At 41.6% G+C, this 27831-nt stretch overlaps 2 protein-coding genes and 1 long non-coding RNA gene across 3 annotated transcripts in view; all 3 read right to left on the minus strand.

Moving 5' to 3' along the window:
- Window positions 1-1440: 1440 nt before the first annotated feature.
- Window positions 1441-27831, minus strand: part of LOC115588307 (B-cell receptor CD22-like) — a 342428-nt gene continuing 316037 nt past the window's right edge. Inside the window, exons 4-16 of the mRNA XM_030428825.1 lie at window positions 13835-14191; window positions 13495-13716; window positions 13009-13362; window positions 12549-12776; window positions 11907-12176; window positions 9740-9858; window positions 8687-8753; window positions 8308-8577; window positions 7076-7327; window positions 6356-6446; window positions 6177-6237; window positions 2028-2185; window positions 1441-1883 (exon numbers count right to left, since the gene is read on the minus strand). Of these exons, the coding sequence (XP_030284685.1) occupies window positions 1814-1883; window positions 2028-2185; window positions 6177-6237; window positions 6356-6446; window positions 7076-7327; window positions 8308-8577; window positions 8687-8753; window positions 9740-9858; window positions 11907-12176; window positions 12549-12776; window positions 13009-13362; window positions 13495-13716; window positions 13835-14191 (2519 nt within the window). The 3' untranslated portion in view covers window positions 1441-1813. The remainder of the gene's footprint in view (window positions 1884-2027; window positions 2186-6176; window positions 6238-6355; window positions 6447-7075; window positions 7328-8307; window positions 8578-8686; window positions 8754-9739; window positions 9859-11906; window positions 12177-12548; window positions 12777-13008; window positions 13363-13494; window positions 13717-13834; window positions 14192-27831) is intronic.
- On the minus strand, window positions 21637-27408 carry LOC115587802 (uncharacterized). The gene is made up of 6 exons (XR_003985181.1): window positions 27019-27408; window positions 24670-25077; window positions 24496-24569; window positions 23252-23608; window positions 22904-23122; window positions 21637-21678 (listed from the first exon to the last, which is right to left on the minus strand). It is a non-coding gene; the product is annotated as an uncharacterized LOC115587802 (long non-coding RNA).
- Window positions 25531-26876, minus strand: LOC115587475 (uncharacterized). The gene is made up of 2 exons (XM_030427315.1): window positions 26057-26876; window positions 25531-25945 (listed from the first exon to the last, which is right to left on the minus strand). The coding sequence occupies exons 1-2, from the start codon at window positions 26421-26423 to the stop codon at window positions 25707-25709; spliced, it is 606 nt and encodes a 201-aa protein (XP_030283175.1). The 5' UTR covers window positions 26424-26876; the 3' UTR covers window positions 25531-25706.

The raw sequence follows: 27831 nt of genomic DNA on the forward strand, positions 1-27831 counted from the left end.
AGGCCCTAGTTTCCTCTTTCATGTTTTTTCCACTGGATTCACACAGAGAAAAATAAAATGTCCCTCTTGAAAAAAAAAAAAATACACTTGGAAAAAACGTTTTTTTAGAACTTAGAAAATGGAGCATCTGAAAAAAACATTTCTCACTTGCCCCTCAGGGCTTCTGTAAATCACTCTGTGTTGCTTCTATGAATGTTTTGTGTAATTCTTGGATGTATTGAGAATAAACGTAAATCCAAACCTTTGTTTTCTGAGTGGATGTTGTTTAACATTATGCAACTGATAAAAAAACATAATTAATAACTCAAACCATATTTAGTACAAAACATGTTCCATGTCAAAAACTTCCATAAAAATACTATACATTAATATTGTTCTGAACTTTTACTGGGTTACATCTTTCAACCAACATCATTTGATCATCATCAAATTGCCACAATTGTTTCTACGGCTGGCATCCCCAGGACATCGCACCGGGCCTCGGGAGCAGTGCGCACGGGCCGAGCAGTGCGCAGCGGCCAGCTGAGGAGGGAGCAGCGCAAACACCAAGGTGCAGAGGATCCAGACCCACTACACGCCGTGGCAGTATTGTCAGACCGGATCGCACTGTCCGGGGTGCAGCAAGGTATTAATGCCCGTCATGACCAGGTGGTGATGTTGCTGCGGCCTCTCAGGCACATCGCCTCAAGTCTCCAAACGCACCACCTGCTCCTGTTGTGCCCCTTCCTCCTCCTCCCCCAACTCCATCTCCGTCCACCCGCTCGCGCATCGCGCATTGCCACTCCCGGACCCTCACGGCAACGGCGGGCACGTCGCATATCAGAGGGGAAAGGATTAGTTCTTCTGTTTAAATCTTTTCAACTTTTTTTGTATGGTTTGCAAAAATGGGAACCGCTTCCTTATGGATGACAGAAGCAAAGTGTATGCACGTTGAGCACAGGCTACATTATGGCCAAGCATGCGCCCTTAAAATACTGCATCTGAATAAGCGCCACTGACTTTAGACTAGGTTTTTCCTGGTCTGTGGCGCAAGTGTTTTCTGAAATGGCAAAATAGCACCAGTGAACGTTTGCGCCGGAACACGCCTCCTCTTTTCGCTGAACCGCCCCGGGAGCGCAAAGTCATTCCCTAATTTAAGGACGCGCGTCTGTGGAGGGAAAATTCCAATGTGCGCCGAGTGCAAAATAGGAAATACACAAGCGCCAGTGTACAAAGTCAATTGCGCTGAGTGCAAGATAGAGCCCCATATATACATGACATTACACTGCAGATATACAGCATGTCCAAAGCCTCTAGTTCTATAAATGTTTGGCATGTCAACAACACAGTGTCTTTATAAAACTATAAAAGGGAGCAATGCGGAGCAATGTTTGTACAAGTGGGCGGAAGTCTATCTATCTATCTATCTATCTATCTATCTATCTATCTATCTATCCTAAGTTTTCCTGTTAGGTGGCAACCTCTAGTGGCTGTACTAATGATTACAGTAGCAACAAAAGAAATAAGGAAAGAGACTGCAGTTCTAGTCCAGCTTGAAACCAAAGTTCAGTTGTAGTTAACCTAGTTGTCAATACATGTTACAAAAACACAAAATGCTAAAGTCCGGGGATCTACAGTGTCCACGCTGACCATGAATGTCACGACAAAATATTAATAGAAATCCATCTAGTAGATGTTGAGCTGTTTCAGTCTGGAAAGTCTTGACAGTGGTGGTAGAACCAAACAACTAGCTGTGCCATGTTGAGATTGATGTTGTTAGCATAGATGGGAATGAAAGTATAATAAAATGGCATTCAAAAGATTTCTGTTGCCTTCAACGGTTTTGTTTGTTGACTGTACTGTACAGTGCAGATGGATCCTCCCCAGTTTCTGGACCTCTGCTTCTAAGATGACAAATAAAACAAAAACAAATTAAACTATCTTGAAACAAAATTAACGGATTCAAATTCTTAATGTTGACAGTAAAAATAATCAAAAAGGTTTGTGTTTTACTGAGGATAATGTTCCTTTTGAGAAGAGCTGCTTACCTCGGGGCAGCACTTGCCCTGTTAAATCTGACAGCAGCGTACTCGACTCCTTCTCCCTCCTCGTTTCTGTGGTGTCCGCCTGGTCTGATGTTGGAGTACACAGGCTCTGTCTGGCTCGTAGAGAAGTGGACACTGGCATAGTGAAGGTCATCCTGCTCCTCCAGATGATTGGGTACACAGAGAAAACACAAAATTGCTTTTACATTTCATAACTGTGGCATTGTTGAACTTTGGTAGAACATCTTCACTCATCCTCTGTCCTTAACTTATCGTTGTGGCAGACAAAGTGGCTTATTGACATTTAGTGCATGTTGGTGCCTGTTAGTGGCTGTGTTAGTGACAATCTCTGGTTACCTTTTATTGAAAATGAGAATCAGTTAATCTGCAATTAATCTCTGTATTATATTGAAATATCTTGACAAACATCTGTGGGTGAATCTGATTTTCTTTGTCACTTGACCCCTTCAGGAGTTTTTGATTCCACAAAGCCACCTATATCTCGCTGATGTCTCTTCGTCTGCTGCTGTAGCTGCTTCCTCACCAGAGGTATTTGATTGCCAGGAAGCTATCGTGTGAATATCAACATGACAAGCTGCAGAAAAGGCGTAAGTAACAGCATCTGTAGTACCGACTGAACAGATTGTTCTATTTCCCAATAATTTTGGCTGTATTAAAGCATACTCCATACAGTTTGGCGAAGGTGTTTTTTTCAACCTCGGCTCACATAATATGTGTATCATAAACTGTGTATATTACAGACAGGCAGCTAAAACCCATTACAACTATTGTGTTATTCAACCCACTGTCATCACAGCATAAAATCATCCATCCCATGTCTTTTATTCTGTGGTCCTGAAGGAGGTTTTGTATTAGTTTCTATTTTTCAGTAGATAGGGCAATTTACTTGTATTTTGGCCCGCTGACCAACCACATGCTATTTCCCTTGTGTCCTCTAAGGGCCGCTGCCTCATAATTAGACATATAAAAGACCACATTTAATACAAAACAAAAACACTACTATATTTGAAGTATATGGAACAAACTTTTTGTTTTTTCATTCATAAAAACAGTGGCATTATGTAAACATACTGATATTAAAGGGGTTATAATCCTGAAATTGAAGGGATATGTGGTCATTATTATCAGGACAGATGTTGGTTGAAAGATAATAATTAATATATTAATATTTAGTATTTTTAATGGTATTTTTTTGTATCAGTTGCATAAGGGTTAAACAACATCCAGTCAGAAAACAAAGGTTTAGATTTATTTTGACATTTTGTGTTTTTTTTTTCTGTTATACTCATTTGACCACAAGAGGCAGCAGTGTGCCACCACGTATCCTAAATAAGATGAAAAGCATACATGGTACTCACGGGGAGTTTTCATTTTTCTCTGCGCTCTAAACACGAACAAGATGCATCTATTATATGTTAGGAAGTTATGTAACATGACTGCTATGTTTCTTTTGGTGAGAAATGTGATAAACTTGGTGCTACGCTTTAATACTGTGTATTCAGCCTTCTCATCAATGGGTGTCTACAGTGAATAGTGAATCATGGCTACAACCGAGAGGGAGATGAAGAAAATTCTTATTTTGGCAAGAAATGACAGAAATCGAGTTGCATGTGTCTGGAATGTAGGTTGGTGTTACAGCCGTGGCTGGGGCCTCTGAAGATTCCTAGTGTGTTCCTGTGTTTTGTTTTTCCCTCCCTCGTGTTTCCAGTCCCTCCTGGCTCAGCTGAGCTTCTGGAAACTGGTTCTTCACTCCGCCCAGTCTGCACACCTGCCTCTCATCAGATCATCAACCTGCAGCACTTCTACCCTGGCTTTCCAACCACTCACCACCAGATTGTTGTTTCACTACTGTGGTAGATATCTTACGGCTCCTATAGTGCTTTAGCCTCCTTGTGCGTTTTTGTGTGCTAAATTGCTGTGTTTCTTTGTGCTCAGGATCATCACCCAGTCTTCAGCCTGACCACCAACCCACCATTACCTGCCTGCCACGCTGCCTCACCCATCCCACTCTAACCAGCCTCATTTGCCTGCCTTCTGTCCTCACCTGACAATAAACACATTTACTGCTCCACACCTGCTGTGTCCTGCACTTGGGTCTCCATTCAAGCTCCCCTTAACAGTTGGAAAACATTCGTCATTTATTTTCAATTCATGTTGTCCATTTAGCAGCGTGAGGACAGTGAAAGTCCAGCATCCATCCACATTAAAGGGATATTCCGGTGTAAGTTTATTGCATGTTCTAACACACTGAGTAGGACCCCCCCTCGAGAGATAAAGTTTGCAGACCGCTAGCTTATGTAGTTTTAGCATCCTCAGAAACGACCGTGCGACATTAATACATTGGAGTAAATGGGTTCAAGTATAAACCGCCATCAAAAAGCCACAAATAATGCTCAGAACAGCACCAAACTTCAGCAACATTAGAAACAGGGTACCAGCACATATTTCGAGGCATCAAACATTTGATATCGTTGCAGAATTTGTCGGAAAAGATAAACAAAACTCACCACCTGAGAAGCCTTCTTTGTTGTGGGGAAGCCCTGTGAGTCGATTACCGAGTGCAGTAGAGTCCCGCAGTAATGATCATCATTGAGCTGCGGAACTCTACTGCACTCGGTAATCGACTCTGTGTCACAGTGTGTTAGAACATGCATTAAACTTACACCGGAATATCCCTTTAAGCGACATACAGAACATGGATCTATAATTAAGGTTTGATATGGAGTGAAAATGATGCATCATTAGGGATGTATACCGAGGACCGGTACTTTTTGGTACCGGCTCCTAATTGGGTCGGTACCAGGGCACCGTTAAGATTCTGGACAAACGGTACTGTTATCGGTACTTTAAAAAAAAAAAAAAAAAAAAAAGTTGTTTTTTTTTAAATCGGTTTTTGACATGGATGGTTTCCGAACGTCTACGCAACCGTAATCACTATAAACTTAACAACAAACTCCGTGACTTGACGTCGCAGAAACGAAACCGGGTGCCGCTGTCACGGCGCTGCAGTCTTTAGCGTTAGCCGGGCTGCGAGCCAGGCTGCTAATTGTACTCGCTTTGTTACAGCAATCAAACACGCCACACTCCTTTAGCTTCATACTATGCTCTAAGTGTTTGGTGATGCTTACCCCGAATTTCCCCTGCATACTGTCCGCTGCGTTACGGCTCTGATCCGGTTTTGCTCAGCCGTCTGCCGTTTGGTAACCCCCACCCACTGGTTGCGTGTTGAGTCAGCTGCGGCACAGTACGGTAGACAGCTGGCGTCGCGAGGCCGAGGAGTTTCCGTGATAATCACATAATCACCCGCGACCACAGTTATAGGTATGTGTCATAAAAACAACAATAGGAAGTGTTCCCGACCGAAGGATTAGAAGAAGAGCTGGTGTTTGTCTCTTTTTTGAGATTTGTGTGCTGGTGTCAACACTGACTGTTTTATATTTCGGTACTTGACTTCCTGTCTGCTCGTTGCTAAATTCAGCTGAACTGCTGCGTCGTGCTCCGGCATCCGTCAGATATAAAAGTCCTGGTTATCTGTTCCGGAGTATTTGTAATTGCATAGCTTCTGTTCTGCTGAAGCTTTATTAGTACCTTGTGGTAATAAAAGGTTGAATCTTTTGACATGTAAAGTCTTTTTTTTTTTTTTTTTTTTCATGTTGTAGTATCGATAAGTATCGGTACCGATAAGGAGTATCAGTATCAGTATCGGAATCGATAAAATCCTAACGATATACATCCCTATGCATCATTATGTGTAAAATAATGTCTCTCATGTTTAATTTCTGCAATCTGGCTTTAATTTACCACACCTGTGTCGCCAGTTTCTCTATTCTCCACAATGTTTGTATGCAGCCTCTTGTGGTCAAAATGAGTATTACAGAACGAGGCACTTAGAACATTTTGCACCCTGTTGCACACATAAATAAATGAATGAATGAAAAGAAATGGAACTTGAAAATAACAGAAAAAAAACAAAAAACATTCTCACTTGCGCCTCTGGGCTTCCGAAGTGATCTGAAGCCTGTCGACATCAGATCGACACTGAGTGCTTCTCAGTCACAGTGTTTAAGTTGCACTTCATGATCGTGACTAAGAACCAGAGCAGGAATTTACATTGAAGTGTTTAACTCTCACCTGTGTCCTGTTGTCCAGTTCATCTCCACGCTGAGGTGATTGCTTTGAAGCCCTGTTTTTTCTGGTCAAAAGCATATATTAATTACAAACAAATTAACAACTTAGTGTCCAAACTAACTGCTTAATAGCCTGATTATCAGGTATTTATGTTCAAAGCTGAATTAATCTGATCTACTCACCTGATCAGGAAGAAGAGAGCGAGCCCGATGATAGCCAGGATAACAACAGGTGTTGTTCCAATGACTGCTGATTTCCATAATCGTGGTGAAACTGTAATAATATAAAAACCTTGTGGTTAGGGTAAGGATTAACCCTAACACTAACTGGGGTCTCATTTAATTAGTTTGTAACATTGCACTCATCAAGTTAATTGCAGAGATCTGGCAGCAGATTGAAAACACTACAAAAACAGTAAAAACAACAACAGAGTCCTAACAGGGCAAAACAAGTCAGTAAAAATCAGTTACAGGTCAGTAAAAAAAAAAAAAAATTGACAGAAAAAAACTGTAGAAGTGCTCAATCCCAGCAAGAACAGTAGGTCAGAGTAAAACAAGGAAGTAAGTCTAAAAATAGACGGATGTTAATAAAGTATGAGCAGTTACTGTAATAGAATATTTTTTGTCTTCCAAATAAGTCTGACTGAGGGTTTGTTTAAATTGTGTTTGATCATTTAACTGCTCATGTTTCGAGCCACATTTGACTTGTTCTTAGTGATGTCACCATATTCTGACATTTCATTTCAAAGACTGCAGTATTTTTTTTAAAACTGACCAGTGTACTCTCAATTTAAAACAACATCTGTTCAGAACAGTCGACTGCTTGGACAATCGACTGCTTGGATATATCTGAGAACGTACATACATCTATACATATATTAAATCAACATGTCTGAAACATACCTGTAAGCTGTAAGGTGGAGTTATGATGTCCTCTTCTGTTCTGGACTCCACAGTAATAATTCCCACTGTGTTCAGCTCTGATGTCAGTGATGGTGAAAATCTGTCCTGATGCTTTTGGTGAGTCTCCATTCTTCTTGTACCAGGTGTAATTAGCTGCTGGGTTAGCATCACTGCTACAGGTCAGAGTCACTGAACTGCCCTCCACTATCTCAGCAGAGGGACTCACTGACACAGAGGGAAGCTTTGGAGCATCTGGAGGGGATGATTTAACAAGTCATAAAATCAGCCACACATTGTGAACACTGAATGATCTCCATCACCAACCGCTGGAGCTTCTCAGTGAACTATAGCATCAGACTGTGGATGTGAAGCAGACAAAGCTTTCTATCATGATTATCACTCACATGTCACATCAACATAGATGTATTCAGACGTCCTCCTCCCCAGCTCGTTCTCAGCTGTACAGTAATACTCTCCAGAGTCAGAGGACTGGATGGGGCTGAAGACAAGCTGTGGTTCTTTACTGAGAGGTTGAAGGTCTGGATCTCCATTCTTCTTGTACCAGGTGTATTTAGCTGCTGGGTTAGCATGACTGCTACAGGTCAGAGTCACTGAACTGCCCTCCACTATCTCAGCAGAGGGACTCACTGACACAGAGGGAAGTCTTGGAGCATCTGGAGGAGATATGAACATATTAACATTAATTTCTGGATGCAGATGAGTTTTCATGAGTGCAATTTGATATTTAATTGTTTATTATATATGATATTATATTCCTGGTTAGCACAAGCTACAAAATCCATATATATTATATTTCCCTTACTGCAGTCAAAGCTTCCTCTACACTGCTGTCCGCCAATGAATTTATGGTACAAACTGATGATGTTTGTTCTTTAATTTAATCACTTTCTACGAACATCATTTCTCAGAGACAGAGTTGATAACAGGACTCTGGACACATTACATGTTGGATGTGTATTTATGTGTGGCAGCATCTGAAACTTTAGAGGTGGTTTTCTGGATCAATGAACATCTGTGCAGATCTGGAAACAGTTTGTAAATCAAACATCATTTCATCATCTACTGTAGCTGCTCAGTGAACAACAGCAGCAGACTGTGAAGGTGAAACAGGCAGAGCTGGAAAAAGTGCACCATCAGCAAAACACCTGACTGGGTAATAAAGTTTTAAAAAGTCATCATTAGTTGATTTAAATCAGCTGCGTTTTACTCACATGTCACATTAACATAGATGTATTCAGACGTCCTCCTCCCCAGCTCGTTCTCAGCTGTACAGTAATACTCTCCAGAGTCAGAGGACTGGATGGAGCTGAAGACAAGCTGTGGTTCTTTACTGAGAGGTTGAAGGTCTGGATCTCCATTCTTCTTGTACCAGGTGTAATTAGCTGCTGGGTTAGCATCACTGCTACAGGTCAGAGTCACTGAACTGCCCTCCACTATCTCAGCAGAGGGACTCACTGACACAGAGGGAAGCTTTGGAGCATCTGGAGGAGAGATGTACATATGTAACATTAATTTTGGATGCAGATGAGTTTTCACAGTTAAGTTTAACAGTTGTCATAAGTTGATTTACATCAGCTGCAATCTACTCACATGTCACATTAATATAGATGTATTTAGACATCTTCCTCCCCAGCTCATTCTCAGCTGTACAGTAATACTCTCCAGAGTCAGAGGACTGGATGGAGCTGAAGACAAGCTGTGGTTCTTTACTGAGAGGTCGAAGGTCTGGATCTCCATTCTTCTTGTACCAGGTGTAATAAGCTGCTGGGTTAGCATCACTGCTACAGGTCAGAGTCACTGAACTGCCCTCCACTATCTCAGCAGAGGGACTCATTGACACAGAGGGAAGCTTTGGAGCATCTGGAGGAGATATGAACATATTAACATTAATTCTGGATGCAGATGAGTTTTCATGAGTGAAACTTGACATTTAATTGTTTATTATATATGATATATTCCTGGTTAGCACAAGCTACAAAATCCATACATATTATATTTCCTTTGCTGCAGTCAGAGCTTCCTCTACATTGGTGTCCTCCAGTGAATTTATGGTACAAACTGATGATGTTGGTTCTGTAATTTAATCACTTTCTACAAACTGAAAAAGTTGCCTTGTAATCAAATCCAGTCAGCAATTTTGTTTTCATGTATCTGGTGAAACAAACTACTAATATATGAACATCATTCCTCAGAGACAGAGTTGATAACAGGACTCTGGACACATTACATGTTAGATGTGTATTTATATGTGGCAGCATCTGAAACTTTAGAGGTGGTTTTCTGGATCAATGAACATCTGTGCAGATCTGGAAACAGTTTGTAAATCAAACATCATTTCATCATCTACTGTAGCTGCTCAGTGAACAACAGCAGCAGACTGTGAAGGTGAAACAGGCAGAGCTGGAGAAAGTGCACCATCAGCAAAACACCTGACTGGGTAATAAAGTTTTTAAAAGTCATTAGTTGATTTAAATCAGCTACATTTTACTCACATGTCACATTAATATAGATGTAGTCAGTCGTCCTCCTCCCCAGCTCGTTCTCAGCTGTACAGTAATACTCTCCAGAGTCAGAGGACTGGATGGAGCTGAAGACAAGCTGTGGTTCTTTACTGAGAGGTTGAAGGTCTGGACCTCCATTCTTCTTGTACCAGGTGTAATTAGCTGCTGGGTTAGCATCACTGCTACAGGTCAGAGTCACTGAACTGCCCTCCACTATCTCAGCAGAGGGACTCACTGACACAGAGGGAAGCTTTGGAGCATCTGGAGGAGAAAACATGAACACATGTTACATTTAATTTCAATATGTGTGTTGACATTAGAGGTCCACATTCAGCACACATCAGAAAAACTAAAGCGAGTTCATCTTACTTTTAATTCAAATTGAAAACATAAATCACACAAAGACTCAAATTGTCTCACAGTTCATCAGTGCTGAAGGCAGCAGATCAAGGAAATGATCCTGGTTCAGTGTCTTTAGACAGTTTCATGTTTACTCATCAACTCTAGTAGTTAAATAAGAGGAGTGCACATGGAATCTTTTAACAAGTTGGCAAAAGAACATGAGTGGAAAGAATGAAGTGAGATACTTCATTGTCTTCATGTTTTGTGAACTAACCAGAATCAAAACAGTTAAAACCTGAAACCATCAAGTGTTTTGTGTCAGAAATTAGAGTTTGGTTAATAACAAATTAATTAATGAAAGTGTCAACAAAAGATAAGAACAGATAAACATGGAATCACTATGAGGTTTTTTTGTTAATCAAAAAGAACTGACATGCTAAAGACATGAAGGTAAATCTTGTTTTACATAATCTCCAGTGTGAGCTGATATCTAACTGTCTAATTTTGCAGACAGACAATGAAAGATATTTATGCATCATGTCTACAATCTCATGGGGCTGTGATTTGGTTGTCACCCAATTCTGCACAATGAATCACCAAATACCACTGAATTACATGTAGTTAAGGTCCAGTACAACAGGTCGGCTCAAAAGGCTCCACCAGGTGTTATTTCAGTGGACGACTGTAAGTAAACTCACACAGTGGAGGAGAGCGGCAGTTCTCATGTCCTTCTACAGCACAGGAAAAGCTGTCTGTAGGAGTGAAGTAGACTGAATAATAAGAAGATGTTTGTCTCTGAATGATCCGTCCATTCTTGTACCAGACGTAGCGAAGATGACCAGGTAGAAGACAACTGCTGTGACACGACAGCCGTGCCCAGAGTTCAGAGGGATAGACATGTAAGCTGTTCACCTTCACCTGCAGATCTGAATATGTGAGTAAGAAAAAAAAGTCTTCATTTTAGACTGAATGTCAACACACAGACAAACACACACCCACACACACACCCACACACACACACACACACACACACACACACACACACACACACACACACAAAGATATTGCAACATAGAAGTTGATAAATATTCAGGTGAAAATGTTACCTGTGACCCTCAAAGTGACTCCAGGTGAACCAGTATATCTCCCACCTGGTTGGTTTGTTATGAATCTGAACTTGTACTCAGCTGAGTCGCTCTCTCTCAGGTCTGTGATTCTCAGAGTGCAGCTCTTCTCATAACAACTGTACTCAGCACGATCTTGATAATCTGAGTCTGTTCTCAGATCCACAGGTTGTTTTCCACTCAGTTTAGTAAACCAGAATGTTTTCTTAACTTCAGTATCACCACCATCTATTCTGGATGGGTATCTGTAGGTGCATCTTATTTCCACTGTTGATCCTTTTAAGACACAGATCTCAGTAGACCTGTAAGTCACTCCATAGTCATTCTGACCCTGTATCACTGCAACACAGAGAACATCCGAAAACACAATGACACTGAATAACAGAGGAAAATTATATACATAAAAATGCGGCTCAATATAATTTTCGATATCATATTCCTGGTTAGCACAAGCTATAAAATCAATGCATATTATATTTCCTTTGCTGCAGTCAGAGCTTCCTCTGCATTGGTGTCCTCTAGTGAATTTATGGTACAAACTGATGATGTTGGTTCTGTAATTTAATCACTTTCTACAAAACTAAAAAAGTTGCCTTGTAATCAAATCCAGTCAGCAATTTTGTTTTCATGTATCTGGTGAAACAAACTACTAATATATGAACATCATTCCTCAGAGACAGAGTTGTTAACAGGACTCTGGACACATTAGATGTTGGATGTGTATTTATGTGTGGCAGCATCTGAAACTTTAGAGGTGGTTTTCTGGATCAATGAACATCTGTGCAGATCTTTTAAAGTTTTTAAAAATCATTAGTTGATTTAAATGAGCTGTGCTCTACTCACATTTCACATTAATATAGATGTATTCAGACGTCCTCCTCTCCAGCTCGTTCTCAGCTGTACAGTAATACTCTCCAGAGTCAGAGGACTGGATGGAGCTGAAGACAAGCTGTGGTTCTTTACTGAGAGGTTGAAGGTCTGGATCTCCATTCTTCTTGTACCAGGTGTAATTAGCTGCTGGGTTAGCATCACTGCTACAGGTCAGAGTCACTGAACTGCCCTCCACTATCTCAGCAGAGGGACTCACTGACACAGAGGGAAGATTTGGAGCATCTGGAGGAAGTTTGAACATGTATTTTTTTTAAGACATTACAAAAAATGGACTGATTAAATTGTTTTTGTTTCTTTTTGATTGTCTCCATTATCACAGCAGCTGTTCATGTCGTTAACTATAATGGGAACTGACAGTCAATAACAAGCTGTTAGAAATGTTTAATTTCCAAAACTTTTACACATTGTTATCCATACTGTACATGCTGGTTGTGTTCAGGTCCTGTTTGCAGATTCCTGACAGTGTGAATGTTGCTTCTCCTCTAGTTGTAACAGTTTAACTTTATTCAGTTACATATAATTCTGCTGCATCTACAACTTTTAGAAGCCAGTGTGTCTGCATGTCTTTTTCCTGATACAGTGGATCAAACTCACAGACTGGAGGAGAGCCGTAGTTCTCATGTCCTTTCAAAGCACAAGAGGTGATGTCTCCAGGATAAACCCGGCCTTTAAAAGAAGATGTCTCCACCCCTCTGACTTTCTGTCCGTTCTTGAACCAGACGTAGGAAAGACGTCCAGCTGGACTGCAGCTGCTGTGACACTTCAGCTCTGCCTCAGTATCAGACTGGTGGACTGTTATTCTGGTCACCTGCACCTGCAGAGCTGGATATGAGAACAAGAAACAATATTATTATCACTGGTTCTAACAGAAATCACTGATAGATGTACACACACGACAACACAACAGTTACTATTCCTAGAACTAGCAGTGAACATTAGTGCCAACACAACAGTAATTATTACACAAACTCATGATGATCCATCATTTTCAACATGTTCACTGTTTCTACATGTACTATGTTGATGTTTTACATCAGTGTGTGTTCATCAGTACCTGTGACAGTCAGAGTTGTACCAGGTAAACTACTCCTCCATTCAAAGCTTCTTGTTGTGAATTTGAAGTGATACTGAGCTGAATCACTCTCTGTCAGGTCAGTGATTCTCAGAGTGGAGCGTCCTCTCTCTGATTCAAGGACCTGAACACGACCTGCAAACTGGGAGTCTTCACTAAGGTCCTCAGGCTGTGAAGGACTCTGCCACTGATGAGAACGTTCAGGACTGAACCAGACTTTAGATCTGATAGTTTCAAAACTGCTGTAAGTGCAAGAAATGTCCACTGATGAGCCTTTGAAGGCACAGATGCTTCTGTCAGTGTAAATCACTCTGTTGCAGGTTTGATCATCAACACCTGAAAGATAAAACAAAGTTTGGGTCATTTTAAACCAGAGTTGATGAAGAGTCACAATGAAGGTCTCCATATTAAAATACATGTAGTTATCAGACTCCATCAGATGGTGTTATGTTAGTGTAGTAAACTCACACACTGGAGGAGAGGGGAAATCCTCATGTCCTTCAACCGCACAGGAATAACTGTCTGCATAATTAAAGTTTCCTGAGTTAGTAGAAGATGTTTGTGACTGAATTTGCTGTCCATTTTTGTACCAGATGTAATAAGAATGAGAAGGTAGACGACAACTGCTGAGACACTCCAGCTGTGCCCAGCGTGTAGAGACATGTAATCTCTTCACCTTCACCTGCAGATCTGAATGTGTGAACAAGAAACAGAAGTCTCCATTTCAGACTGAATGTCAACACACACAAACACACACACAAAGATATTGCAACACAGAACTTACTAAATATTTAGATGAAAATGTTACCTGTGACCCTCAAAGTAACTCCAGGTGAACCAGTATATCTCCCACCTGGTTGGTCTGTAATGAACATGAATTTGTACTCAGCTGAGTCGCTCTCTCTCAGGTCTGTGATTCTCAGAGTGCAGCTCTTCTCAGAACAACTGTACTCAACAGGAAGTTGATGATCTGAGTCTGTTCTCAGATCCACAGGTTGTTTTCCACTCAGTTTAGTAAACCAGAATGTTTCTTTAACTTCAGTATCAACACCATCTATTCTGGATGGGTATCTGTAGGTGCAGCTTATGTTCACTGTTGATCCTTTTAAGGCACAGATCTCAGTAGAGCTGTAAGTCACTCCCCAGCCATCCTGACCCTGTATCACTGTAACACAAGAAGACATCTGCTTTGATCAATTCACAAAGACAAATCATTTTACACAGAGTAGTAACACAAAAGATGTTACCCCACACATGTCAACTTCCCTTTTCTGGTAACTGTCTACCTCCTGATAAAAATAATGGTTCATGGCTTTAATATGGTTTCTGAATGGAATGAGCCTGAACACAAACAGAGAAGACCAAGTCTGAGCTTAGTTAGTCATAGTCAGTGCAAAAGAAGAGTGGAAGATGTGAACATGCTTTCTACAGTTAAACTCAGTGTGCACCCAGTCTGAAGGTGCAGTGAAGTGAACAGGAATGTATTGAACCTGTGACCTTTAATGCAGTTTACTGACCAGGATAAGAGGAGAAATATTATTTACTAGAGTCTGTGCTGTTCTTGGCAGGGTTGGGAGGGTTACTTTAAAAATGTAGTCCGATACAGTTACTAATTACCTGTTAAAAAATGTAGTCAGTAATGTAATCCAAGTACCACAATATTAAAGTAATGTAACTTGATTACTTTAAGTTACTTTTGGATTACCTCAAAACAAACGCAAATAAAGACTTCACATAGTCTTTATAGAACACATAAAGGAAATTCAAAATGTAATTAATTGTAGGGTATGTTAGATTTATTCAGTTTTATTCATTGACTACTAACTATTCAGCTGTATTCAGGAATTACATCACATATTACAATAATAATAATAATAATAATAATGATAATAATAATAATAATAATAACAATGGTAACAACTATTATTAGTGTTATTGTAACTGCTAGGCCTATTTCCAGTAATAGCAGTTGTAAAACACCCCCACATATAGGATGTGTGTCACTTATTTGTCCCCCAAAATTACCCATACAATTTCCTAATATAATCATGCTATTTTAATACCTTGTTGTGATCTAAAGTGTTAGTGACCCATTTCAATCACTGCAGGTGTTTCAGGCAATTTTGTGACGTACAAGCCCCACAAGGTGGCAGTAGCTACATTTCAAGTGCCTATGGGGCTCTCGAAAGTCAACGAGTTTTCCACGATGAAGTCCGTGGAATTGTTTCACAATAAAAGCCTACTGAGCTATTTATGCTAGAGGACTTTTAATTTGAGACGGACACAGGAAGTGTTGAGTTTGTATTAAGAATGTAATGTCTTCATTTTAACAGGGCAAACTGGAGCGAACCAAAACGAGCCTTCGTACTACAGCATGTTAAATTATATCAGAAATAAAAACTTCTGTGATCATTTAGCTAAATGAAAAAAAAGCTAAACACGTACCATTCCCGGTCACCAGCAGCACCACCCACGGACCCAGTAGTAGTACCTAGTAGCAGCAGCAGCAGCAGCAGTAGTTGTAACAATGACAGCCCGAGCCTGGTTAGCAGGGTAACTAATGTTAACTTTAGCTAACAGAATTTCTGTGTAGCTAGCTAACATTCGCAGTTTCGCTTACCATTAAAGGGACAGTGTGTAATATATCAAGTATTTAGCGCCATCTAGCTGTGAGGTTCTACATTGCAACACTCCTTTGCTCACCCCTCCCGTTCTGAAGACGTTGGAGACTTTCCACAAGCTACGGTGGCCCTGACGGACAAGAAACTCATTTTCAAAATATGAACTCTTTCCCAACAGCGTTGAGTATTTCTACTGATTCAAGTAATGAGGTAAAGATGTAGTTAGTTATTTTTATTGTTAGTTACAAGCATTTTTGCTGAGCTCCCTCTCAGTTCCACAGTCAAGCTAGCTCTGAGCGAAAACGCGTTTAGCCTGACTACGTAGCACCACGTAGCGCTTTGCGCACATTTATTCATCATTCGTCATCATATATTTTAATTGTAATCCAACTAATAATCCCAATTTTTTCCAGATGTATCTGTAATCTGATTATGTCTTTTTTTTCTGTAACTGTAACGGAATACAGTTACTGTTTTTTTGAATCCTAATTACGTAACGCCGTTACATGTAGTCCGTTACTCCCCAAGCCTGGTTCTTGGTCAGTTCTCTCTGTTCACTCTGTGGTCAGGATGCTGCTGAGTGTGAAAACTACAAAAATAAAAGCAGAACACTGAGGTGTCAAACTGCTTCAAGCAGCTATGATGTAATGATAAGCTGTCTGCATATAGCATGGAAACATCACACTGAGGTCAGACAGCACTAACAGAACTAGCAGGGAGTGGTGCGGATGTACGATCATATACAAGAAGTACAGTCAGTTTTTGGGGTTTTACTGTGAGAACAATATCCCTCCAAAAAACTTCACTGTGATAAAAGTAGCTGCAGATACAAACTAATCGTCCTCCACATGAGCTGCTGCTTCTGCAGCCAGGGTCGACTTTAGAACACATTAAACAGGAAGAGAAGGGAAAAGTTCTGAAAACCCAAAATATTCTCAGTTTACAGCGTGTAAAAGTGCTGAGCACACAGCTACTTCATGCAAAAGTCCAGATTCCCTCTTTAAATGCAGTAAATGTAATTGTACCTGACACAGAGAGAAGGAAGACGACAAATCCACTCACTGCTGCAGTTAAACTCATATCTGCTCCTCTGATCTCTCTGTGAGGTTTCAGAGACAATAAAACATGTCAGCAGATAAAATAATGATGCACACAGGAGGTTTACAGTATCAGTCACATCTACAAACAATTCTACTTACAATGAAGACGGACGTCGTCTTGAGAGAAGCCGTTCCTCAGTCGTCAGTGAGCAGAAGACAGATATCAGGCTCTTAAACCACTAGATGTACTTCCTCTTTAGCTTATTAACATACATGACGTGCCAAATGCGAGTCAACACCCACATTGTACTAAAGCTGTGTTGTCTTGCAAAGTATGAATTCAATAATAAATGCAGTATGGGATGCATTAAGTCACATTTTTCATTGTAAATATTTACAGCTGCCCTCTACAGTTCATCTCTCTGTGCTCTGAGGCAGGATGCACACAGTCTGCAGGTGTAGTGAAGGAACAGGAATGCATTGTACCTGTGAACCACGAGGCAGTTTGACTGAAGAGGATGAAGAGCAGAGGGTTCATTATAAGAGAGGATGGAGAATGACATGTTGTTGCTGCTTCCTGGTTTGTTTCTTCTCTGTTCACTCTGCAGTCAGGTTGCTGCTGTGTGCAGAGAAAAGCAGAACACTGAGCCGTGAGAAACTCACACGTCTGTTAGTGTTAACACCACATGAACATGTGACACACACAGTTCAAGAAGACTGGTAGGATCTGATGAGGACACACAACGGTTTTTAATGAATTTGGCTCATTTAGGTGGTTCAGATTGATCAGCTGTGCAGAGATGTCCAACAAGTAGAATAAAAAGTGTCACCTAACATTTGAAAAAAACAGCCAAACCTCACAGTGTGCAGAGAAACGGAACAAACTATCTGCATGGCTACACACCACTGAAGCTAAGAGAGAAAGTGTCTTTATGTAAATTTGGGTGAACTGACCCTTTAAAGCAGACAGAGGAGGAAGCACTCACAGTGATGAAGCCTGAATGTGCCACACTTAAACTTCCCCACTAGAGGGCAGTGAACCATCAGAGACACTGAATCAGGAGCCTGAAACAACATTTTATCCTCCATCACTGAATGTTACATTACATTCAGATTAACTTTAATTTAACATTTTATCACTAAAACTTCATTTTGACTTGTTTACACTGGACATCTACTTTATGAAGCATCACAGGTAGAAACCGTGATTCAACGGCAAGGTGAGGACCCTGCTAAGTACCCGGGATTCTGTGTTTAAGTCTGGGGACCTGCAGACCTACAAGCAAGCTCAGCGAAGCCTGAGGAGAGACATCAATGAGGCCAAACGCAGCTACAAGCAGCACATAGAGGAGCACTTTAACAGCAACAACTCCAGAAGCATGTGGCAGGGGAGAAAGACTCTGACTGGCTATAACGACAGCTACACAGCCACTAACTCCACAGACAGCACATTGCCAGACTACCTCAACCACTTCTTTTCTTGCTTTGACAGCCAGATTGCTGCTGACACACACCCTGCTCTACCAGGGAAGGACAACACCATTCAGCTGGACCAGGTCAGATCCACCCTGCGTAGAGTCAACGCCAGGAAAGCAGCTGGTCCAGACGGAGTCACCGGTAGGATTCTCAAGTCCTGCACAGACCAGCTAGCTGAGGTATTCACCACCATCTTCAACCTCTCGCTACTACAATCTGCAGTCCCCACCTGCCTGAAGTCAGCCACCATCATTCCAGTCCCAAAGAAAGGTACAGTGAACTGCCCTAATGACTATCGCCGAGTTGCTCTCACCCCCATAATCACAAAATGTTTTGAGAGACTCATCCTCTCTGACATTAAATCTGCCCTCCCTGCTGACCTGGACCAACACCAGTTTGCCTATCGAGTGAACAGATCACCAGAGGATGCTCCACTCCACACAGCCCTGACACACCTGGACCAGCCCAACACGTATGTAAGAGTGCTGATTGTGGACTTCAGCTCAGCATTCAACACGGTCATCCCCCATAAACTAATCTACAAACTGTGCAACCTGGGCTTAGGCAGTTCACTGTGCACATGGATACTGGACTTTCTTAGCAACAGACCACAACACATCAGGATGGGAGGCCACACATCATCCACTCTCATCCTGAACACTGGCACACCACAGGGATGTGTCCTCAGCCCACTCCTCTACTCCGTCTTCACCCATGACTGCTCCCCCATCCACCCCACCGACACCATCGTCAGATTTGCTGATGACACGACCATCGTAGGACTGATAACTAATAAAAACAAGTCAGCCAACAGGGAGGAGATTCAGCATCTGACAGAATGTTCTGAAAATAACCTGGACTTAAACACCTCGAAAACCAAGGAACTGATTGTGGATTTCCAGAAATCCAAACGCACAGAGCTCTCTGCCCTCTACATGCACAGGAGGAGGTAGAGAGGGTAGAGAGCTTTAAGTTACTTGGGGTTCACATCTCGGCCGACCTCACCTGGACCACACACATTTCTCATCAGGTGGGGAAGGCCCAACAGAGACTTTACTTCCTCAGGAAGCTGAAGCACGCTCACCTCCCTCAACACCTGCTGACCAACTTCTGTCAGTCAGCGATAGAAAGCCTCCTGACCTACTGCTGCACAGTGTGTTTCTCCAGCTGCACAGCACAGGACAGGAAGGACCTGCAGCGGGTGGTGAGGACAGCGGAGCGTGTCATCAGGACGACACTACCCCCTCTCAGAGACATTTACACAGGCCAACTCAAAAAGAAGACCAGCTGTGTCATCAAGGACCCCACTCACCCTGGACATTACCTGTTCTCCCCCCTGCCCTCTGGGAAGAGATATAGATCCATCAGATCTAAAACAAACAGACTGAAGAACACTTTCTTCCCACAGGCAGTGAAATGCACATTTTTTTTCTAAAAACAGTGAAAATAAAAATCAATTCTATTCTAGTGATTGAGTTCAGGAGTCCATAGTTCAGAGTAGTGATCAAAAACTTTACACCCTTTATAAACAGGGTGTTGCATAAGCCTGGATTTTTATTCTGAAAGGGCTTCACATTTAGTGAACCTGGATCTACTCTGCTTCATTCAATCACCCCTCATGTATTTAATCAAACCTAGCGGAGATTTACGGCTCAAGTATAAGTTCAGGTCCTCCTCAGTAAAAACTTTCTCTGTGCATCTTCATATCAGGAACATCCCAAATCATCAAGAACCATTAAACTGTGGCACATTTCATTCTTATGGACACAAAATGTGAGATATAAGCCAAAGCTAAAGGACAGAGTTGAATTTAAATGTCTTGATATCCGGTGAACAAATAATAATCTCAAAGATTAACAGAAGAATAATTAGTTTAAAGCTGAAGTTTAAACGTTCTGCACACTAATGTTTCACCTACAGAGCTGTCCAACAGCTCCTTCACTTGTTGTGGAAGCTGGCTGTTGATTTGACTCAGCAGCAGAAATAATTGGAAAATGTAACATCTGTAAAAGTGTTTTACTACTGGACTTATGTTTGGTGTTAATGTGTGAAAATATAAACTGTACATGAAGTAAAATGTGATGCTCTCAGCTCACTGTCTCACTTTGAACACACTTTATTGGCTTTGTCAGCCAGGACAGGTGAAAACCCAGAAGCTGATCAGAGACTTTTCAAACATTATTTATTATTCTGTAGAACTTCAAAATACATTTTGTTTAACATCTCATCAATTTCTATAATATAACTGACTGTACAGGTTAAAATAAGCTCTCACAGTTTAAGCAGTAAGCTGATCTGAACAATAAATCATGTCTGACAGCTGGACATGATTCAGTTGAAGCTGTGATATTTCAACGTGGTACTTCTTTGTGTCCATCAGGTGAGTCCTGCCTCTGGTTCAGCTGCATCTGAAGAGAATCACAGAACACATGTGTAAAGTTTTAGTTGTGACTGTGACTGTAAATCTAAAGTCGGGATGTTTTATTGGATGCAGGAGTCTCTAACCTGACTGGACTTCACAGCATGTCTTCCTGCTGCTCTGTGTCTTCTGTCTGTGCTGCAGTGAAGTCTGAGACGTCCTCATAAACAGGACAAGAGTCCAACTGATGAGGAGAGACGACAAAATGAAGCTCAAAGGACCTCGTTCATGAACCGGCATAAAATCAGATCAGTCAAGTTATTATAACTGTGATATAGAGGAGGTTTGTCAAGACGGCCTCTCTCTCTGTCTCACCTCTATCATCTCGACAGATTCTTGTGGTTCAGTGGTGGAGCTCAGAGTTTTCTTCTTCCTGGATCGAGTCCAACAACAACAAATACAAAATTCCACATTGAGGAACTCATATCACTAAAACTAAATGAAGTCTGAAGAAGAAAACAAAAGAGCAGATGGATTCTGATTGTTTCACCTCGTCCACAGACTCAGGAGAAGAAGAGGAATCAGCATCAAGACCACCACAGTCAGCCTGATGATGTTCATTATCATTGTTGAATTCACTAGAAATACACACAGATATGTGATGAGAATCAATAAATCACTTTTCCAGGTGATGCTGTCTGTTAATCAGTCAGTCAGAGTCCTCCACCTCTGACATGATGGAGGTTCCTCCCTGAACACAGCTACAGAAAAACTGTCTCTGAACGCAGACAGGAAATGTTATTTTCTCTGCACCAGTTATGAGTTGTTACATATTAACATGCTAATCTGCTCTGGTGCAGTAAACAGGTGTGTGTGCAGGTGAATGAAGATAACTCACCTGCCACAGTCAGATGTACGGTGGTTTTGTTTCTTCCTCTTCTGTTCTGGACTTCACAGGAATAATTCCCACTGTGTTCAGCTCTGAAGTCAGTGATGGTGAAGATCTGTCCTGATGCTTTTGGTGAGTCTCCATTCTCTTTGTACCAGGTGTAATTAGCTGCTGGGTTAGCATCACTGCTACAGGTCAGAGTCACTGAACTGCCCTCCACTATTTCAGCAGAGGGACTCACTGACACAGAGGGAAGCTTTGGAGCATCTGGAGGAGAAAACATGAACATGTATTACTTTAAGATAACTGGGTCACATGACATGAAAGATATTCTAAAAAACAGCAGTTATTTTGTATTAATTTATTTATGCTAAGTAATTTAATGACGGTCCCTAAATCAGTCTCAGTGATTCAGCGCGAGGCTCTGAGAGGTGAGCTGACCGTCCTCCTGCTGCTGACACTGGGAGAACCTCAGTAAAGTCTCAGCTGGACCCGATATCCACAGAATATCCAAACTGAAACTAACTTCACCCCGGTTCGATGAGTCGCCTGTTGCAGCCTTTGAACAGGATGACGAGGATTTCAGTCACTCAACTTCAACGGTACAAATAGCAGTAATGACAATAATAATCGATTTCAAGATGGTGTGGTGCTTTCACTGTGTGCAACTTAAATTCCCCATTCGCTCGTGATATTAAACCGACAAAAATCACGTCATCATCAAAATCAAATGTCATTATGTTTATCAATACCCGACCGACGGTGCCTTGCGCAACGCCCCGCCCCCCCAAAAAAAAGAAAGAACGGATTTGCATGATTCACGAGAGCCTAATTTTAGGTCGGAAAAGCCGGATTGCGGGATTTATCAGGAACAATCACACACCCATCCACACAGGCAGGCCAGGGTTGCCAGATACTGCAACAAATATAGGGACACAATCTTACTTGTTTCCTTTACTGTAAAATCGGGAGATTAACGGGAGAAATTACTGACCGGGAGCATCGAGGGAGATAGGGTTAAAAATCGGGAGTCTCCCGCGTGAATCGGGAGAGTTGGCAACTATGATTGTTATCTACGGAAGAAGATTAGGGCCACGTGAGGTTTTTTTTTGTTTTAGTTCTGACTTTAAAGTCAGAATTTTTTGAGAAAAGTCAGAACTCAAAAAAAATTTACATGTGCAGACTTCTGACTTTATTCTCAGAATTCTGAGAAAAAAGTCAGAATTCTGACTTTAATCTCAGAATTCTGACTTTAAAGTCAGAACTAAAAAAAAAATTCACATGTGGCCCTAATCCTCTTCCGTAGTTATCCAGACTGTACATGCTGGTTGTGTTCAGGTCCTGTTTGCAGAGTCCTGACAGTGTGAATGTTGCTTCTCCTCTAGTTGTAGCAGTTTGACGTTATTCAGTTACATATAATTCTGCTGCATCTACAACTTTTAGAAGCCAGTGTGTCTGCATGTCTTTTCCTGATACAGTGGATCAAACTCACAGACTGGAGGAGAGCCGTAGTTCTCATGTCCTTTCAAAGCACAGGAATAACTGTCTGCATAATCATAGGTGACTGAATAAGTAGAAGATGTTTGTGACTGAATTTTCTGTCCATTCTTGTACCAGATGTAGGAAGAACGATCAGGTAGACGACAACTGCTGTGACACTTCAGCTCTCTCGAGCCAGAATGTGAGGATGTGGTCACCTGCACCTGGAGATCTGGATGTGAAGAAGGAACATGAATGTTATTTTAGACAAATTGTCAACATACACACACAACACATTAATATTATTGTTCTTCAGATGTTGAACATTTGGAAATAATTTAAATATGATCGAAAATGTTACCTGCGATTCTCAAAGTGACTCCAGGTGAACCAGTATATCTCCCACCTGGTTGGTTTGTTATGAACATGAACTTGTACTCAACTGAATCGCTCTCTTTCAGGTCAGTGATTCTCAGAGTGCATCTCTTTTTAGAACATCTGGACTCAACACGATCTTGATAATCTGAGTCTGTTCTCAGATCCACAGGTTGATATCTTCTCTCTTTGGTAAACCAGAATGCTTCCTTAACTTTAGTATAACGGCCATATTTCCAGGATGGGTATGTGTAGGTGCAGCTCATGTTTACTGTTGATCCTTTCAAGGCACAGATCTCAGTAGAGCTGTAAGTCACTCCCCAGCCATGCTGACCCTGTATCACTGTAACACAAGAAGACATCTGCTTTGATCAATTCACAAAGACAAATCATTTTACACAGAGTAGTAACATTTAACATTAACCACACACGTTAACTTCCCTTTTCTGGTAACTGTCTAACTCCTGATAAAAATAATGGTTCATGGCTTTAATATTGTTTCTGAATGGAATGAGCCTGAACACAAACAGAGAATACCAAACAAAGTCTGAGCTTAGTTACTCATGGTCAATGCAAAGGAAGAGTGGAAGATGTGAACATGCTTTCTACAGTTAAACTCAGTGTGCACCCAGTCTGAAGGTGCAGTGAAGTGAACAGGAATGTATTGAACCTGTGACCTTTAATGCAGTTTACTGACCAGGATAAGAGGAGAAATATTATTGATTAGAGTCTGTGCTGTTCTTGGTCAGTTCTCTCTGTTCACTCTGTGATCAGGATGCTGCTGAGTGTGAAAACCACAAAAATAAAAGCAGAACACTGAGGTGTCAAACTGCTTCAAGCAGCTATGATATAAAGATAAGCTGTCTGTATATAGCATGGAAACATCACACTGAGGTCAGACAGCACTAACAGAACTAGCAGGGAGTGGTGCGGATGTACGATCATATACAAGAAGTACAGTCAGTTTTTGGGGTTTTACTGTGAGAACAATATCCCTCCAAAAAACTTCACTGTGATAAAAGTAGCTGCAGATACAAACTAATCGTCCTCCAGATGAGCTGCTGCTTCTGCAGCCAGGGTCGACTTTAGAACACATTAAACAGGAAGAGAAGGGAAAAGTTCTGAAAACCCAAAATATTCTCAGTTTACAGCGTGTAAAAGTGCTGAGCACACAGCTGCTTCATGCAAGAGTCCAGATTCCCTCTTTAAATGCAGTAAATGTAACTGTACCTGACACAGAGAGAAGGAAGACGACAAATCCACTCACTGCTGCAGTTAAACTCATATCTGCTCCTGTGATCTCTCTGTGAGGTTTCAGAGACAATAAAACATGTCAGCAGATAAAATAATGATGCACACAGGAGGTTTACAGTATCAGTCACATCTACAAACAATTCTACTTACAATGAAGACGGACGTCGTCTTGAAAGAAGCCGTTCCTCAGTTGTCAGTGAGCAGAAGACAGATATCACACTCTTAAACCACTAGATGTACCTCCTCTTTAGGCTATTAACAGACATGAAGATGACATCATAACCTGTTGGTTCTAAACCTGTTTCACTGCCAAAATCCAACTGACACCAGAAAAGGCCGTTCAACAACAGATGAGAAAAGAGACACATTTAATCTTGTTGCTACTAGTTAAAGCAGTAAGTTATAACCTGTAAGTCACACACCACCTGACCATTAGCTGAGCAATATGTTTGACAACTGGACATGATTCAGTTCAAACTGCCAATTGTACTTAACTTCCTGCTACATGCTGCCGCTGACTGAAACTCCCATGTCTGTTCATGTTAACGACACATGAACCTGTAACACACATAGTTCAAGAAGACTGGTAAGTTCTGATGAGGCCACACAAATGTTTTAATGACTTTGGCTAATTTAGGTGGTTCAGACTAATAAACTGTGCAGAGATGTCCAACATGTAGATTGGGATAAAAAGTGTCACCTTACATTTGAAAAAAAAACAGCCAAACCTCCCAGTGTGCAGAGAAACAGAACAAATCTATCTGCATGGCTACACACCACTGAAGGTAAGAGAGAAAGTGTCTTCTTGTAATTTGGGTGAACTGACCCTTTAAAGCAGACAGAGGAGGAAGCACTCACGGTGATGAAGCCTGAATGTGCCACACTTAAACTTCCCCACTAGAGGGCAGTGAACCATCAGAGACACTGAATCAGGAGCCTGAAACAACATTTTATCCTCCATCACTGAATGTTACATTACATTCAGATTTACTTCATTTTCATGAAGCATAACAGGAAGTGATTGAGTTCAGATTAGATTAGATTCAATTTTACTGTCATTGTTTACAGTTCAAGTACAGAGACAATGAAATGCAGTAAGCATCTGACCAGAAGTGCAAAAAGAAGCAGTAAAGTGCAAGTGTGTTCAGAATAAATATTGCAGGAGATTATAGACAGATTTACAGTATTTACAGTATATAAATAGAGCATAAGTCGGTCGAGGTACAGTATGTGCACCGAGGTGTGGAGTCCAGAAGGGTGACAGACGCAGGGAAAAAGCTTCCCCTGAACCTGCTGGTCCGGGTGCAGAGTGACCTGTAGTGCCTCCTGGAGGGGAGGAGGGTGAACAGTCTGTGGTTGGGGTTAGAACAGTCCTTGACGATGCTACGCGCCTTTCGTAGACATCGCTTGCTCTGGAGAGCCTCAATGGAGGAGAGTGAGGAACCGGTGATGCGTTGGGCAGTTTTCACCACCCTCTGCAGTGCTTTCCGCTCAGACACAGAGCAGTTGCCATACCAAACTGTGACACAGTTGGTAAGGATGCTCTCGATGGTGCAGCGGTAGAAGTTCACCAGAATCTGAGGAGACAGATGTATTTTCTTTAGTCTCTTCAGGAAGAAAAGACGCTGGTGAATCTTCCTGGTCAGGGTGGAGGTGTTGAGGGTCCAAGAGAGGTCCTCGGAGATGTGGACACCCAGAAACGTGAAGCTGGTGACAAGCTCAACCTCTGTTCCATTGATACGGATGGGGGTGTGTGTGCCATCATTTGACTTTCTGTAGTCCACAATGAGCTCTTTGGTCTTCTTGGTGTTGAGAGCCAAGTCGTTGTTGGCGCACCACGCCGTTAGGTGCTGGACCTCCTCCGTGTAGGCCGACTCATCGCTGTTGCTGATGAGACCAATCATCGTTGTGTCGTCTGCGAACTTGACAATGGTGTTTTAACCATGTGCAGATGTGCAGTCGTAGGTGAAGAGGAAGTAAAGGAGGGGGCTCAGCAAGCATCCTTGTGGAGCGCCAGTGTTCAGGATGAGGGTTGAGGAGGTGAGGTGATCTAACCTAACAGACTGTGGTCTGCTGGTTAGGAAGTCCAGAATCAGTTGCAGAGGGATGTATTGATGCCGAGGTCACTGAGTTTGGTGATCAGTTTGGAGGGGATGATGGTGATGAATGCTGAACTGAAGTCGATGAACAGCATTCTCACGTAGGTGTTACCGTTGTCGAGGTGGGAGAGGGCAGAGTGAAGCCCTGTAGATCTTCTGTACTCCTGTTCTGGTGGTAGGAGAATTGGTAGGGGTCCAGTGTGAGTGGTAAACTGGTTTTGAGGTGAGCCAGGACCACTTGAAGCACTTTGTGATGAGTTCAGGAGTCCAGAGTTAAAAGTAGTGATCAAAAAATGTAACTCAACTCTTTGAGTTGAGCAAGACAAAAAAATAAATCAAATGTACTAAACACTTTAAATCTAATAACCATATGTCTCATATGTAAATGTTTTGTACACACACTGGAGATCTACGAAGAGAGATGAAGAGTAGATCTGTCCATATTTATTCTCAGACTTGCAGTGATAGATACCTCTGTCTTCCGAGCTGATGGAGGGGAAATGCAACTTCACCCCTGGTGTCTGAATCAGTGTTTGGTTCTCCTTGTACCAGGTGTAATTAGCTGCTGGGTTAGCATCACTGCTACAGGTCAGAGTCACTGAACTGCCCACCATTATTTCACCAGAGGGACTCACTGACACAGAGGGAAGCTTTGGAGCATCTGGAGGAGAAAACATGAAGAAGGTGACGTTTGATCTGCCCCTTGCCAACACCAGTTAAAACACTAGTCACTGTCTTGTTTCTAGGTATGAAATTGTAAGATTTCATTTGTGACACAGAGGGAAACATGAACAACAACAACATTTGGCATCATATCACACAAACAATCTAGAAAAATATCATTTAGGTAATCATTTATTTTCATATAATTCTAAAAAATAGCTTTTAACTTGCTCTGAGTAACTAAATGCTCAACAATGTAAATATAGACATACATTACCTGGAACAGAGAGAAGGAGGATAAGGAATCCACTCACTGTCACTTTTAAACTCATAGCTTCTCCTCTCATCTCAGTGTGACTCCTGAGAAATTAAAGCACATCAGCAGGTCAATGTATGAAAGATCAATCATATCACATGAATCATCACACTAAATATATCAATAAACATTTCTGCTTGCAACAGAGAAACATTTCCTCTTTAAAGATAATGTCCCTCTGTGGTCAGCACAGTAGGCAGCAGACAGATGTGAAGCTGTTAAACTAGACTTTTT

The sequence above is a fragment of the Sparus aurata genome, chromosome 1, assembly GCF_900880675.1.
Source record: "Sparus aurata chromosome 1, fSpaAur1.1, whole genome shotgun sequence".
In the NCBI taxonomy this organism is placed as follows: Eukaryota; Metazoa; Chordata; class Actinopteri; order Spariformes; family Sparidae; genus Sparus; species Sparus aurata.

What these genes read in the sequence shown, in the direction of transcription:
- LOC115587475 (XM_030427315.1), bottom strand. Translation starts at nt 26,423, where the DNA reads ATGATTGGTCTCATCAGCAACAGCGATGAGTCGGCCTACACGGAGGAG. An exon ending in CTGCACCATCGAGAGCATCC is followed by an intron (nt 25,946 to 26,056) that starts TTACCAACTGTG and finishes CACTCTCCTCCA; the next exon opens with TTGAGGCTCTCCAGAGCAAG.